At 43.1% G+C, this 11,084-nt stretch overlaps 1 protein-coding gene across 3 annotated transcripts in view; it reads left to right on the forward strand.

Moving 5' to 3' along the window:
* Positions 1-7,786, forward strand: part of FOCAD (focadhesin) — a 187,564-nt gene extending 179,778 nt beyond the window's left edge. For all 3 annotated transcript variants that reach the window (XR_014787806.1, XR_014787807.1, XM_084834584.1), the window contains 4 exons: positions 1,183-1,280; positions 3,172-3,420; positions 6,500-6,575; positions 7,343-7,786. Coding sequence is in view for 1 of the 3 variants with exons in the window: in XM_084834584.1 (XP_084690710.1) it covers positions 1,183-1,280; positions 3,172-3,420; positions 6,500-6,575; positions 7,343-7,416 (497 nt within the window). In the remaining 2 variants the exon portion in view is untranslated. The remainder of the gene's footprint in view (positions 1-1,182; positions 1,281-3,171; positions 3,421-6,499; positions 6,576-7,342) is intronic.
* The last annotated feature ends 3,298 nt before the right edge of the window (positions 7,787-11,084 follow it).

The following is an 11,084-nucleotide window of genomic DNA, read 5'->3' on the forward strand; positions in this document are numbered from 1 at the left end:
ATAAATAAATAATATAATATAAAATAAAATTTGCCAGTTTCCCATCACCTGCTACCTGATCCTTACATCAGAACAAAACTGGAGATACCAGGGGTTGTATGTGAAAGATGTGCTCTGCCCTTGAGCTACTGTCTCTTTTTGCCTTCATTGTGCAAAGAAGAATGCTTAATGAAAACCACAGATTGCCCACTATCAGGTACCTCCTTAATTACCAGTCAAGGTACTTGAATCCTATCACAAACTATGCCTGTTAGCCACTCTAGCTAAATGCCTCCGTGTTCAAAGGCAGCGTACCACTGAATATTGGTGTCTGGCTGGCAACAGCAGGAAAAGGGCTTTTTCCCAACCTGGCGTATTTCCACTAGAGAGCACAGGAAGAGGGAAGATGAAGGGTTGAATGAGCAGACAGCTAATGCAGAAAGGCGGTGGCAGGGGTGTATTGTTGTTGCACATTGTTGGATTGTCCCCAACTATGCATTGTCTACAATATTACTCCTACTTAGAGTAGACCCATTGAAATGAATGGGACCTAAGTTAGACTAACAATGGATGCAAGCCTGTAGCCTGGTTGCAGAACCTCTATCAGCCCAAGGGTTAAATTCCATTTTGGAGAAGCTCTCCGGCCACATTCCGGTTGTGGGCAGAGCTGATAACAAAAGGGGTGGGGCCAAAACACCCAAATGCCAGCATGTTGTAGCTTAAAGCTCTTACTGCCAGTAAGTAAGTCTTACTAGAGGCATTTCAACTTCTTAGAATGGGGAAAAAACAACACAAAAACTGGGAAACCACCCAATAATTGGTGGTTGTGGGAAAGGAAGTGGGTCCAGATGAAGGGCCATGACCTTCTTGAGAACCCAAGAGGGCATGAGTGGGACTTCTGGAGGGCCGGATTGGCCCCCGGTCCTGAGGTTCTGCACCCCTGCTGTGTCGTGATGGAACTGCATTCAGATAGAGTCACAGGGCAATATGGGCCAGCAGCCGGGCTTAAGCAAGTGGTGTCTTCTCTCACACTGGATGGAGGCATGTGGAAACATCTGAAGTATGAAGAGCACAGTTTGTAAAGCTGTGTGGGGGGGTAATGCACATTGAGCTGAAGCATGGGGAAGGTTCCCATGTTATTATTGAAGCTCTTGGAAATGCACATGTGGTTTTGGCTTGACTGTGTGATTTTTGCCCTTACAGGAGTCATAAAGAGAATGGAGTGGCTTTTGGAACTGATGGGGTATATTAGAAATGTTTCTTTAAAGGCAATACCTATACAAAATGTGGCTCTCAAAGAGGTATGTGCTGAGAAAATAATGTGTGGTTTTCAGAACAGGAAATCGATTTATGCCCTTCCTGAGGAATATGTGGAGATTTATTTTGTTCTTTCTTGTGAAAAGTCACCTTATTACTTCCATAACACAAAATGTCGTATTGCTGAGAAATATATATCAAAATGGGTTTTTGGAACAGATGCTTAAAATTTGGAAATATACCATCTGGTTGATGGCTGACTATAAGAACAGTGATGGAATCTCAAAAGAAAATATCACTTCAGATATACATCTGTTGCGGTTAAAAAGCGGAGTTCTTTGAGCTCTGGGAAGCCATCTGTGTAATTTGCTGGGATTTAAATAATTCAGCTGGATTGAACAGCTTGCTTGCTACGAATATTATTTTTTGGCGTGCTAAATCTCATTAAGGCTGCAATCCTGTGGTTCCTAGGAGGGCCTCAGGTTATTGCAGACTTCCCTCTCCACAGGCCGCCTCCTCCTTGTTACAGTGACAGAAATCTCCACCATTGCTCCTTCCTCACTGGTGCTCCAACAGTGCTAGGGGAAAAAGGAGTGTGTTGGAGGTGAATCAAGGAAGGCCTTGGATACACAGGATTCAAAGCCCTCCCATTCCCCCAGCACACCTGTGACAAGGGTGGAAATATACACCAGCCATGGAGCCAGCATACTTCTTTCCCCTCCCATTCATGACAATGTGAGTCCTTGGAATTCAGTGCCCTTTCCATAATAATCACATTCAGCATTTTTATATAGTGATTTAGAAAGTGTCACATACGTTATCTCAAGAAACCTTCCTGCAACCCTGTTACTACTTTTATCCCCATATTGGAGATGAGGATTGAGAGAGATTGGCTTGCCTGAGGCCACCTACAAGAGTTAGTGGCAAAACTTATTTATTTGAGAAAATGTCTATGCCATACTTCAGTAAAAACATTTGGGGCGACATACAGTAAAATTCCTGGTTCACGGATTGATCTCTCAGCCACTAGCCGACAGTAGCTTTCACTTAGGGATGCAGCCTTTGTGTACAAGTGCTTTACAACATTCAGGTACTTGGTCCTCCCAAAAAACTTGCCACACCAGTGGGCCACACCAGTGTCCATCAACAACTTAAGCTGAGTCATCCAGTGCTGACTGAGTTGATGTTTGAACTTCGGTCTTCCAGATTTCAGGCCTGGTATTCCTTGGACTGCAGTGTCTGTTGCACTATTGTGTTGGTAGGGGTGTCAATATTCTTCTTCCAAAGCACCTTATATTACCAGCTTACACTGAGATCAGAAGTTGCCCAGCATAACAGTATATGCTACAAAACACCATAGTTTCAGTTATCTGAACAAGTTAGAGAGAAATTAATACCTGTAGAAACGAGAGACAATAGCACCTACTTTCCCCTCTTCCCGCCTCACAAATCTTCTTTGATCAGTCACATAATGGGTTGGTTTGCATGTCATGACAGCCCACCATGAGTTAATTACCTGCATGGGTTGTCGCATCATGTGGGTGGCCTTTTTGAATATTCCAGCTGTGACCCCTTGTTGTGCAATGCGAACCCAGTGAGGGTGTGTTGTGTGTTTTATAAACTACCGACAACCCTAAAACAACCACGCCAACAACTGACCCTTGTCAGGCTCACGCAACATGGCAAGCTGTAGTTGTGGCTTCATGGCTCATCATGGCTTAAATAAGCCACAATGAGCTGTGACAATTGTGCAAACCCAGTCAATGTCCCATTCAGATGTTCCTGTGCTAATGTACAACCATTAAAATTCCCTGTATGATAACTTTCTCTTTTGAGCTTCTGAGCTCAATACCTTACAAATTGCTGCAGTGGCTTTATAGTCCTCTCCAGACTTCACTGTGCCCATTAGCAAAATGTGCATCTGTTTCCTGTTAGGCTGTCAGCTTCCTGTTGTGGATCTTTGCTGCCTCTGTGGTTGCGTGGGCTGACCACGCTGCACCACTGCTGCTTGGCCTCGGTGCTGACTGGTCTCCCTGGGTATGTGAGGCAACATCAGGATTGTCTGCAAATTATTTGGGCAAGCGTCCAATAGACAACGTGGCTGTGCAAGAGATCCTCACTCTTCTTCCAGGTAGTTTGCAAGTTCTGTTGGCTAAAGAGCCTTGGAAAGAACAAACACAAAAGGTATGTAATTTATGTTCTACTTGGGGATTCCATAACACGCTGAGAATTTTCTATATTCAGTGAACTCATACTGATTATTTGTGGTGATTGATTTAGTGTCAGTGTTGCAATAAATTCTGTACAGAACATAGGCTTTGTGTGTATGCATCTATATTAATTTTTCAAAGCAGTTACGGTGACTGATTTGTAAAATCAGCGTACAGAGTGATTGGTGGGATCAAAACATGCCATAAAACCAAATGTTAAAAGCAACTTGTAAATATAAATTACAGTTCCATGAGATACAATAGAAATGGGGTAATGAAAATGTGGAAGAGGTGTCTGCATAAACTGTAAACTTGAGAGAATGAAAAGGTTTTAATATCTAAAATCTTCAAGGAAGCTGATTCAAGAATAGATCTCCTTTTGCAACAAAATCAAAAGGGCTAGAGCTATCACTGTAGTCAGCATGCACCAGATGTCCCACCAATCTAATCTCCCAAAGCGAAGGAATCCTTAGAGGAGAGACCGATCTACCAATCTTGATGTGCAACTTGGTTCATATGAAATAGAGGAAGTGCTTCTTAGTTAAATAGGAAGGATGAGCATAAGAAATAGGGCTTAGAAAGAGATCAGAAGCGAAGGGTGTGGTGTGGGGAGGGGTAACTACTGATTTCCTTCCTTTATTATGTCAGTACACTAAGCTCAACTCTGAGTTTATTTAGGAATTGGATATAGCTTATTGTACTTCCTGTGACAAACTGTTGTTTAGTGGTAAGAGCAGTGCGTGAGTGAGTGCGTGTGCACTGCTCAAGCAGAAATAGTACTGTTGTTTGCATTATAAGATATGAATCTGATTTCGAATACTCAATTCATATTTTCTGTGTGGGGTGATAGTTGTGGGGAGGTTGATATTGAAAGAAAAAGTATCCAATACATAGATAAGGCTTAGCCTTTCTAAATGCACCGTTGGGTGACATAATTAGTTATTTACTGCGCTAGTGATTTGTTCAGATTGAGGGGCAACGCCCTTGGAACCTCACTCAGTGGCTTTGAAAGCATGCATCTGATAAACTATAATGCTTGCTATTCACAGTTATGGTGTATGCTTCACTTAGGGTCACTTCACACCTTGTAACAATAAAACACAGCAGTGTTTCCCAAAGTCATTCTAGTTGAGAGAAGCCTAATATGAGAAGGGTTCATTATGATTAATATACAGTATCAATTACACTGTTGATCTCTGTGGCAGGTCTGAATCTGTAAGTAATAATGATTGTTGTGTTCTGCTTGATTCTGTACACCGGCCCCTTATGAAATGGATAGTGAAGGGACACACAGAATAATCGTTGCTAGGAATAACCCTAACTAGCATTAAATGAGTATTTTCAAAATCATATTGGCATAGAACTGTATTCAACAATTTCGCTGACCTGGTTTGCATGATCTTGGAGAGGAAATAAGCCATGGTGGCCCTCCCCACATGTGCTGGGGGATTACCCCCAGCAGCATGGGTTGTCGTGTTGTGCAAATCCAGCCAGGGTGGCTTGTTGCTGTGGATAACAATCCACCCAGAACCTATGGCCTGTTCTAGGGTTCTGAGTGGCTTGTTGCCCACAGCAACAAGCCACCCTGCCTAGGTTCACACAATTCGACAAGCTGCATTGCCAGTGGTATTTACGTTGCCCCCACCCCCTGGCATGCAATCAGCACATGAGGGGAGAGGAAATAAGTCGCCATGGCTTATTTTCTCTCTGTGATGGTGTGAACCCAGCCTTTATGTGCTGCTTTTTATCTATGCATGGTGCTGTCACAACAGACTCCCTGTGCAGCCATAATGCATTAACCATGATTAAGAGTTAAGACTAAATTCCTAAGATATGGTTAAGGATTGGCTGCAAACCAGAACATTAAGTCATAATTTGGACTTTCATTTTCAAACCATGCTTAAGCGTTACAGCAATGCCTGAAGATACCACAGTGAAGGCCATTTCTTCTTTCTTGCAAGGTGACATGCAGATCTCATTGGTATGTCTGTATATATATATGCCTGGAGGAATGTATATAGCTCCGCACGCTAAACCAGCAACAACCACAAGATTAAGGGTGCAGTCCTATGGACTGAGCCCTCACTGCTCAGAAGCCCCCAAATGTGGCGGCTTCTGAGATTCCTATGCCCTGCCAGGCTGAAGCAGGCAGGGCGGGAGGAGCAGCAGAGGCGATCTTTGTCTCCTCTTTCTCTGATCTCCTTTATTTTCTAGCGAGGGTGCTTTGGAGGGGGAGGAAAGAAGGCTGGAGGAGACTCAGGATAAATTGTATCCTGGTCTTTCCAGTCTCCGCCTATCCCTGTCCACCAGAACACCCCCTTCCGCCCCCCCCCCAGAGGTCAATTTTCTGACCTTGGAGAGGTTGTTCTCTCCATGCTGGCTGCAAGGGATCAGGGTTGGGGGGTGGATCTCTGACTCTGACTCACTGTTCTAAGATCAGAGTACTGTCAGGTGGGGTTTTCCAAGCCATCCTGTGGTCTCTGGGATGCTCAGCCAGGGACCATAGGATTGCTCTCTAAGGTAATAAACCTTGGTTAGTGTACTAACCATAATTAAGCAGGGATGCTTAATTAAGCAGGCCCTCATTTGCAGAGGGCCGGCGGGGCAAAGATGTTACATATGATGACATATATTATGTCACCATTATGCCTCTGTTTTACAGCACTTCCAAGAAGGGGGTTAAATGCCCCCTTCCTTCCCACACAGTTTCTCCAGTCCTGCTGGCCCTCCTCAGAAGTAGCGTTTGCATTTCAAAACAGGCCATTGGGTTACCATTAACATGCATTTGCATGTCATACATAGTTTGAGCTTCAGATCTGAACAGATGTGAACTTAACTGGTTCTTTTTTCCGAACTAACTTGCGAAAGCTGATTAAGGCAAACTTCCCTAATATGGTTTTCTCCAGATGTTTTGGACTACAATTTACATCATCCCCAACTAGTAAAGGAATGGAAGTCAAACACATCTAGAGAAAACCATGTTGGAGAAGGCTGGATTAAGGTGTCCTGATTAGAAAATTATTCTAAGGTTTTAATTTTACATTTATTTCTAGTTTATTGACTGGTTGTTTAACATAATGGAGAGCTTGAATGAAGCACTGTCCCAGTCTTCCAGAGATCTTTTGAAAGGTATTGTAGAGTTTGAATTCTTATAGTCTTTCAGCTTGGGAAAATATCAGTGCTAAATTTCAGAAGGAGGGTTATGTCAGTTACGAAGCAAAACATGTTTAATAAAAGAAAATGAAAGAAATTATCTCTCCTACAGTAAAAATTGTATTTTGCATTTTTCAGCCATTTTTGAATCTGCTGTCTAAAAATTGAAAATGTTTTATTTGTTGTTTGGACATAATTACTCTGATCAAATATATATATATATATATATATATATATATATATATGAATTACTTATTAAAATTTAAATAATTTGGGTCTTACCTGAAGCTATATGTGGTCTATACTATACTATACTATACTATACTATACTATACACTAGTATTGTATAGTCCCTAGTTTTGAGTATTGGCAAAGAGGATCTGCATGGTTCTTCTCTTTTGTCTTGCCACAGTCATCTCCATGTTCTACACCTCAGTGCTTCCACACATAGGTTTATTTAAGAAGTTGCATGATGCTCTAGGGCAACATTTCCCAACCTTGGGTCCCCAGAGGTTGTTGAACTACAATTCTCTTCATCTCTGACCATTGCTGATGCGTGCGGGATTGATGGGGACTCTCAGTAACATCTGAGGACTCAGGTTTGGGTCCGGCTGCTCTAGGGAGTCCAAATGAAAGATCTGGAATATTCTTCAAATCAGTGTATAATTAAAGCATGCAGTCATAGAGCAGATATTTCTATTTGCAGTGTTGACTGATGTTGTGAATGTTCCTTATTTTCTCAGCGTCTTTGTTGGCCCTGAGGTCTCTCCCAGAGTTCAAGAAGAAGGCAATATGGACAAAGGCTTATGGCTGGTAGTGACAGTGTGACATCTTTGCTTAGGCTAATGAAGTGAGAATTAGTGAAAAAAGTAATATAGCTGATGTCAAGACATGTCATGCCAAAGAGCTTATATGCTGTGGAGTGTTACGCAGTTTCCGTTTCTGAGAGATTGTTATCTTTCCCGAAGAAGTCACTGAAAAACGCTGTGTGCATACGTACTTTTGTTCTGATTGATTAAAAGCAAGTACATTGCATACTTAGTTTGCCTTGATAAAAGCTTGATTTGATCTCAATGGCAGAGTTTTATTTTCTGAAATGTAAAGAGATAGGGTGAATGTTTAGACTCTGCAATTTGGATGAAAATTGTCCATAATATTGTGACAAAATTAAAGATATTACCCTGAAATTCTGGCTTTTGACTATGTTTTACATGTTAGAAGCTACGCTGCAGCAACTTTCCCCAATGTGGTGCCCTTCAGATGTTTTTAGACTTATAATATCACATAGCCTCTATTTACTGTTAGCCACTGCTCCATTTTTAATTTTTCTTATCTGAATATACTAATAATAAATCTTTAAACCCAGTGCTTCATTAGGTAAACTAGTTGGGAGACTAAATTAGTAGAACTATTCTTTCAATTGGATAAAAGTCAGTTAATGAATTGAAAAGCATGTAGAAGTTCCAGTTCTGTGGCAAAAGTTAAAATAAGCATTCCAATCTTAAACATTTGCACTGATATATTTTGCCTGTTTTGACAGTGAAACCTGGGGCCAGTTCTCAATAAGATGGTAATCTCATGTCTGGACTGTACCACTTCCATTTGCAGTTCTGCAGGTGGGAGGCAAGACTCAAAAGGTAGCATGTTTTTCATTGGGGTGGGTGGGGTGAGATTCATAGCATATAGAAAGCTAGAGTGTAGGAAGAAGGCTAGACAAGAGGTGATGTCCTTGTCAACTGGGCCTGGCATCAGAAAGTGGCATCCTTGGGCAGCTGTTGGGAATTCAGCAGGGCCCAGTCCTGACACTTGCCCTGAAGCCTCCTTAAAATTCCCTCCCCCAGCAGCTGGCACGTCAACCATCGCTGAGGGTTGGATGGCACAATTTTAATCTCCCACAATGCCCTAGATCAGCCTTGCCCAACATGGTGCCCTCCAGATGTTTTGGATTCCATCTCCCAGCATTCCTGAACACTGGCCATGATGGCTGGGACTGATGGGAATCAAAGTCCAAAACATCTGGAGGGTACTAGGTTGGGCAAGGCTGCCCTGGATGTAGCTTTGCTCTGGGGCATTGTGGGAAATTAAGTGGTGGTTGTTGTTCAGTCGTTAAGTCGTGTCCAACTCTTCGTGACCCCATGGACCATAGCACGCCAGGCCTTCCTGTCCTCCGCTCTCTCCCGGACTGTGCTCAAGTTCATATTCATTGTATCGGTGATGCTATCTAGCCATCTCATCCTCTGCCGTCCCTTTCTCCGTTTGCCTTCAATCTTTCCCAGCTTCAGGGTCTTTTCCAGTGAGTTTTCTCTTCGCATTAGGTGGCCAAAATATTTGAGCTTCAGCTTCAGTATCTGTCCTTCCAATGAGCAGTCAGGGTTGATTTCCTTTAGGATTGACTGATTTGATCTCCTTGCAGTCCAGGGGACTCGTAAGAGTCTTCTCCAGCACCACAGTTCGAAGGCATCAATTCTTCGGCACTCAGCCTTCCTTATAGTCCAGCTCTTACAGCCATACGTTGCTACTGGGAAAACCATAGCTTTGATTAGACGGACCTTTGTTGGCAGGGTGATGTCTCTGCTTCTTACTATGCTGTCTAGGTTTGGCATAGCTTTCCTCCCAAGGAGCAAGCATCTTTTAATTTCATGGCTAGAGTCACCATTTGCCGTGATCTTGGAGCCCAAGAAAATAAAATCTGTCACTGCTTCCATTTCTTCCCCTTCTATATGCCAGGAAGTGATAGGGCCAGATGCCATGATCTTAGTTTTTTTAATGTTGAGTTTCAAACCAGCTTTTGCACTCTCCGCTTTCACCCTCAACAAGAGGCTCTTTAGATCTTCTTCGCTTTCTGCCATTAGGGTGGTATCGTCTGCGTATCTGAGGTTGTTGATAATTCTCCTGGCAATCTAAATTCCGACCTGTGATTCATCCAACCCGGCATTTCTCATGATGTACTCTGCATATAAGTTAAATAAGCAGGGCAACAATATACAGCCTTGTCATACTCCTTTCCCAGTTTTGAACCAATCGGTTGTTCCATGTCCGGTTCTTACTGTTGCTTCTTGACCCTTGTACAGGTTTCTCAGGAGACAGGTAAGGTGGTCTGGTACTCCCTTCTCTTTAAGAATTTGCCACAGTTTCATAGAATCATAGAATAGTAGGGTTGGAAGGGGCCTACAAGGCCATCGAGTCCAACCCCCTGCTCAATGCAGGAATCCAAGTCAGAGCATCCCTGACAAATGGCTGTCCAGCCTCGTCTTGAAGGCCTCCAGTGTGGGAGAGCCCACCACCTCCCCAGGTAATTGGTTCCATTGCCGTATTGCTCTGACACTCAGGACGTTTTTCCTGATGTTCAGTCGGAATCTGGCTTCCTGTAACTTGAGCCCATTATTCCATGTCCTGCACTCTGGGATGATCAAGAAGAGATCCTGGCCTTCCTCTCTGTGACAGCCTTTCAAGTACTTGAAGAGCGCTATCATATCTCCCCTCAGTCTTCTCTTCTCAAGGCTAAACATGCCCAGTTCTTTCAGTCTCTCTTCATAGGGCTTTGTTTCCAGTCCCCTGATCATCTTTGTTGCCCTCCTTTGAACCCTCTCCAGCTTGTCTGCATCCTTCTTAAAGTGTGGTGCCCAGAACTGGACACAGTACTCCAGATGAGGCCTAACCAGTGCTGAGTAGAGGGGAACTAGCACTTCCCGGGATTTGGAAGCGATGCTTCTATGAATGCAGCCCAAAATAGCATTTGCCTTTTTTGCAGCCACATCACATTGTTGGCTCATATTCAGCTTGTGATCGACGACAATTCCAAGATCCTTCTCGCTCGTAGTGTGGTTGAGCCACGTATCCCCCATCTTGTAACTGTGCATTTGGTTTCTTTTTCCTAGGTGCAGAACTTGGCATTTGTCCCTATTAAATGCCATTCTGTTGTTTTCTGCCCAGCACTCCAGTCTATCCAGATCACTTTGAATTTTGTTTCTGTCTTCCAAAGTATTAGCTATCCCTCCCAATTTTGTGTCATCTGCAAATTTGATCAGCATTCCCTGCACCTCCTCCTCCAAGTCATTAATAAAAATATTGATGTTTGTTGTGATCCACACAATCAAAGGCTTTAGCATAGTCAATGAAGCAGAAATAGACATTTTTCTGGAATTCTCTTGCTTTCTCCATGATCCAGCGAACGTTGGCGATTTGATCTCTAGTGGGTACTGCTTTTCCCACCCTTTTGTTGACTATGAGTGCTACTCCATTTCTTCTAAGGGATTCTTGCCCACAGTAGTAGATATAATGGTCACCTGAATTAAATTCGCCCATGCTTGTCCATTTTAGTTCGCTGATTCCCAAGATGTCGATGTTCAGTCTTGCCATCTCATGTTTGACCACCTCCAGCTTACCTTGATTCATTGATCTGACATTCCAGGTTCCTAAACAATATTGTTCTTTACAGCATCGGACTTTCTTTTCACCACCAGACACATCCACAGCTGAGTGTCC

Source organism: Heloderma suspectum, chromosome 2 (assembly GCF_057233095.1).
Source record: "Heloderma suspectum isolate Gila_16-S chromosome 2, 16-S_ref, whole genome shotgun sequence".
Classification (NCBI taxonomy): Eukaryota; Metazoa; Chordata; class Lepidosauria; order Squamata; family Helodermatidae; genus Heloderma; species Heloderma suspectum.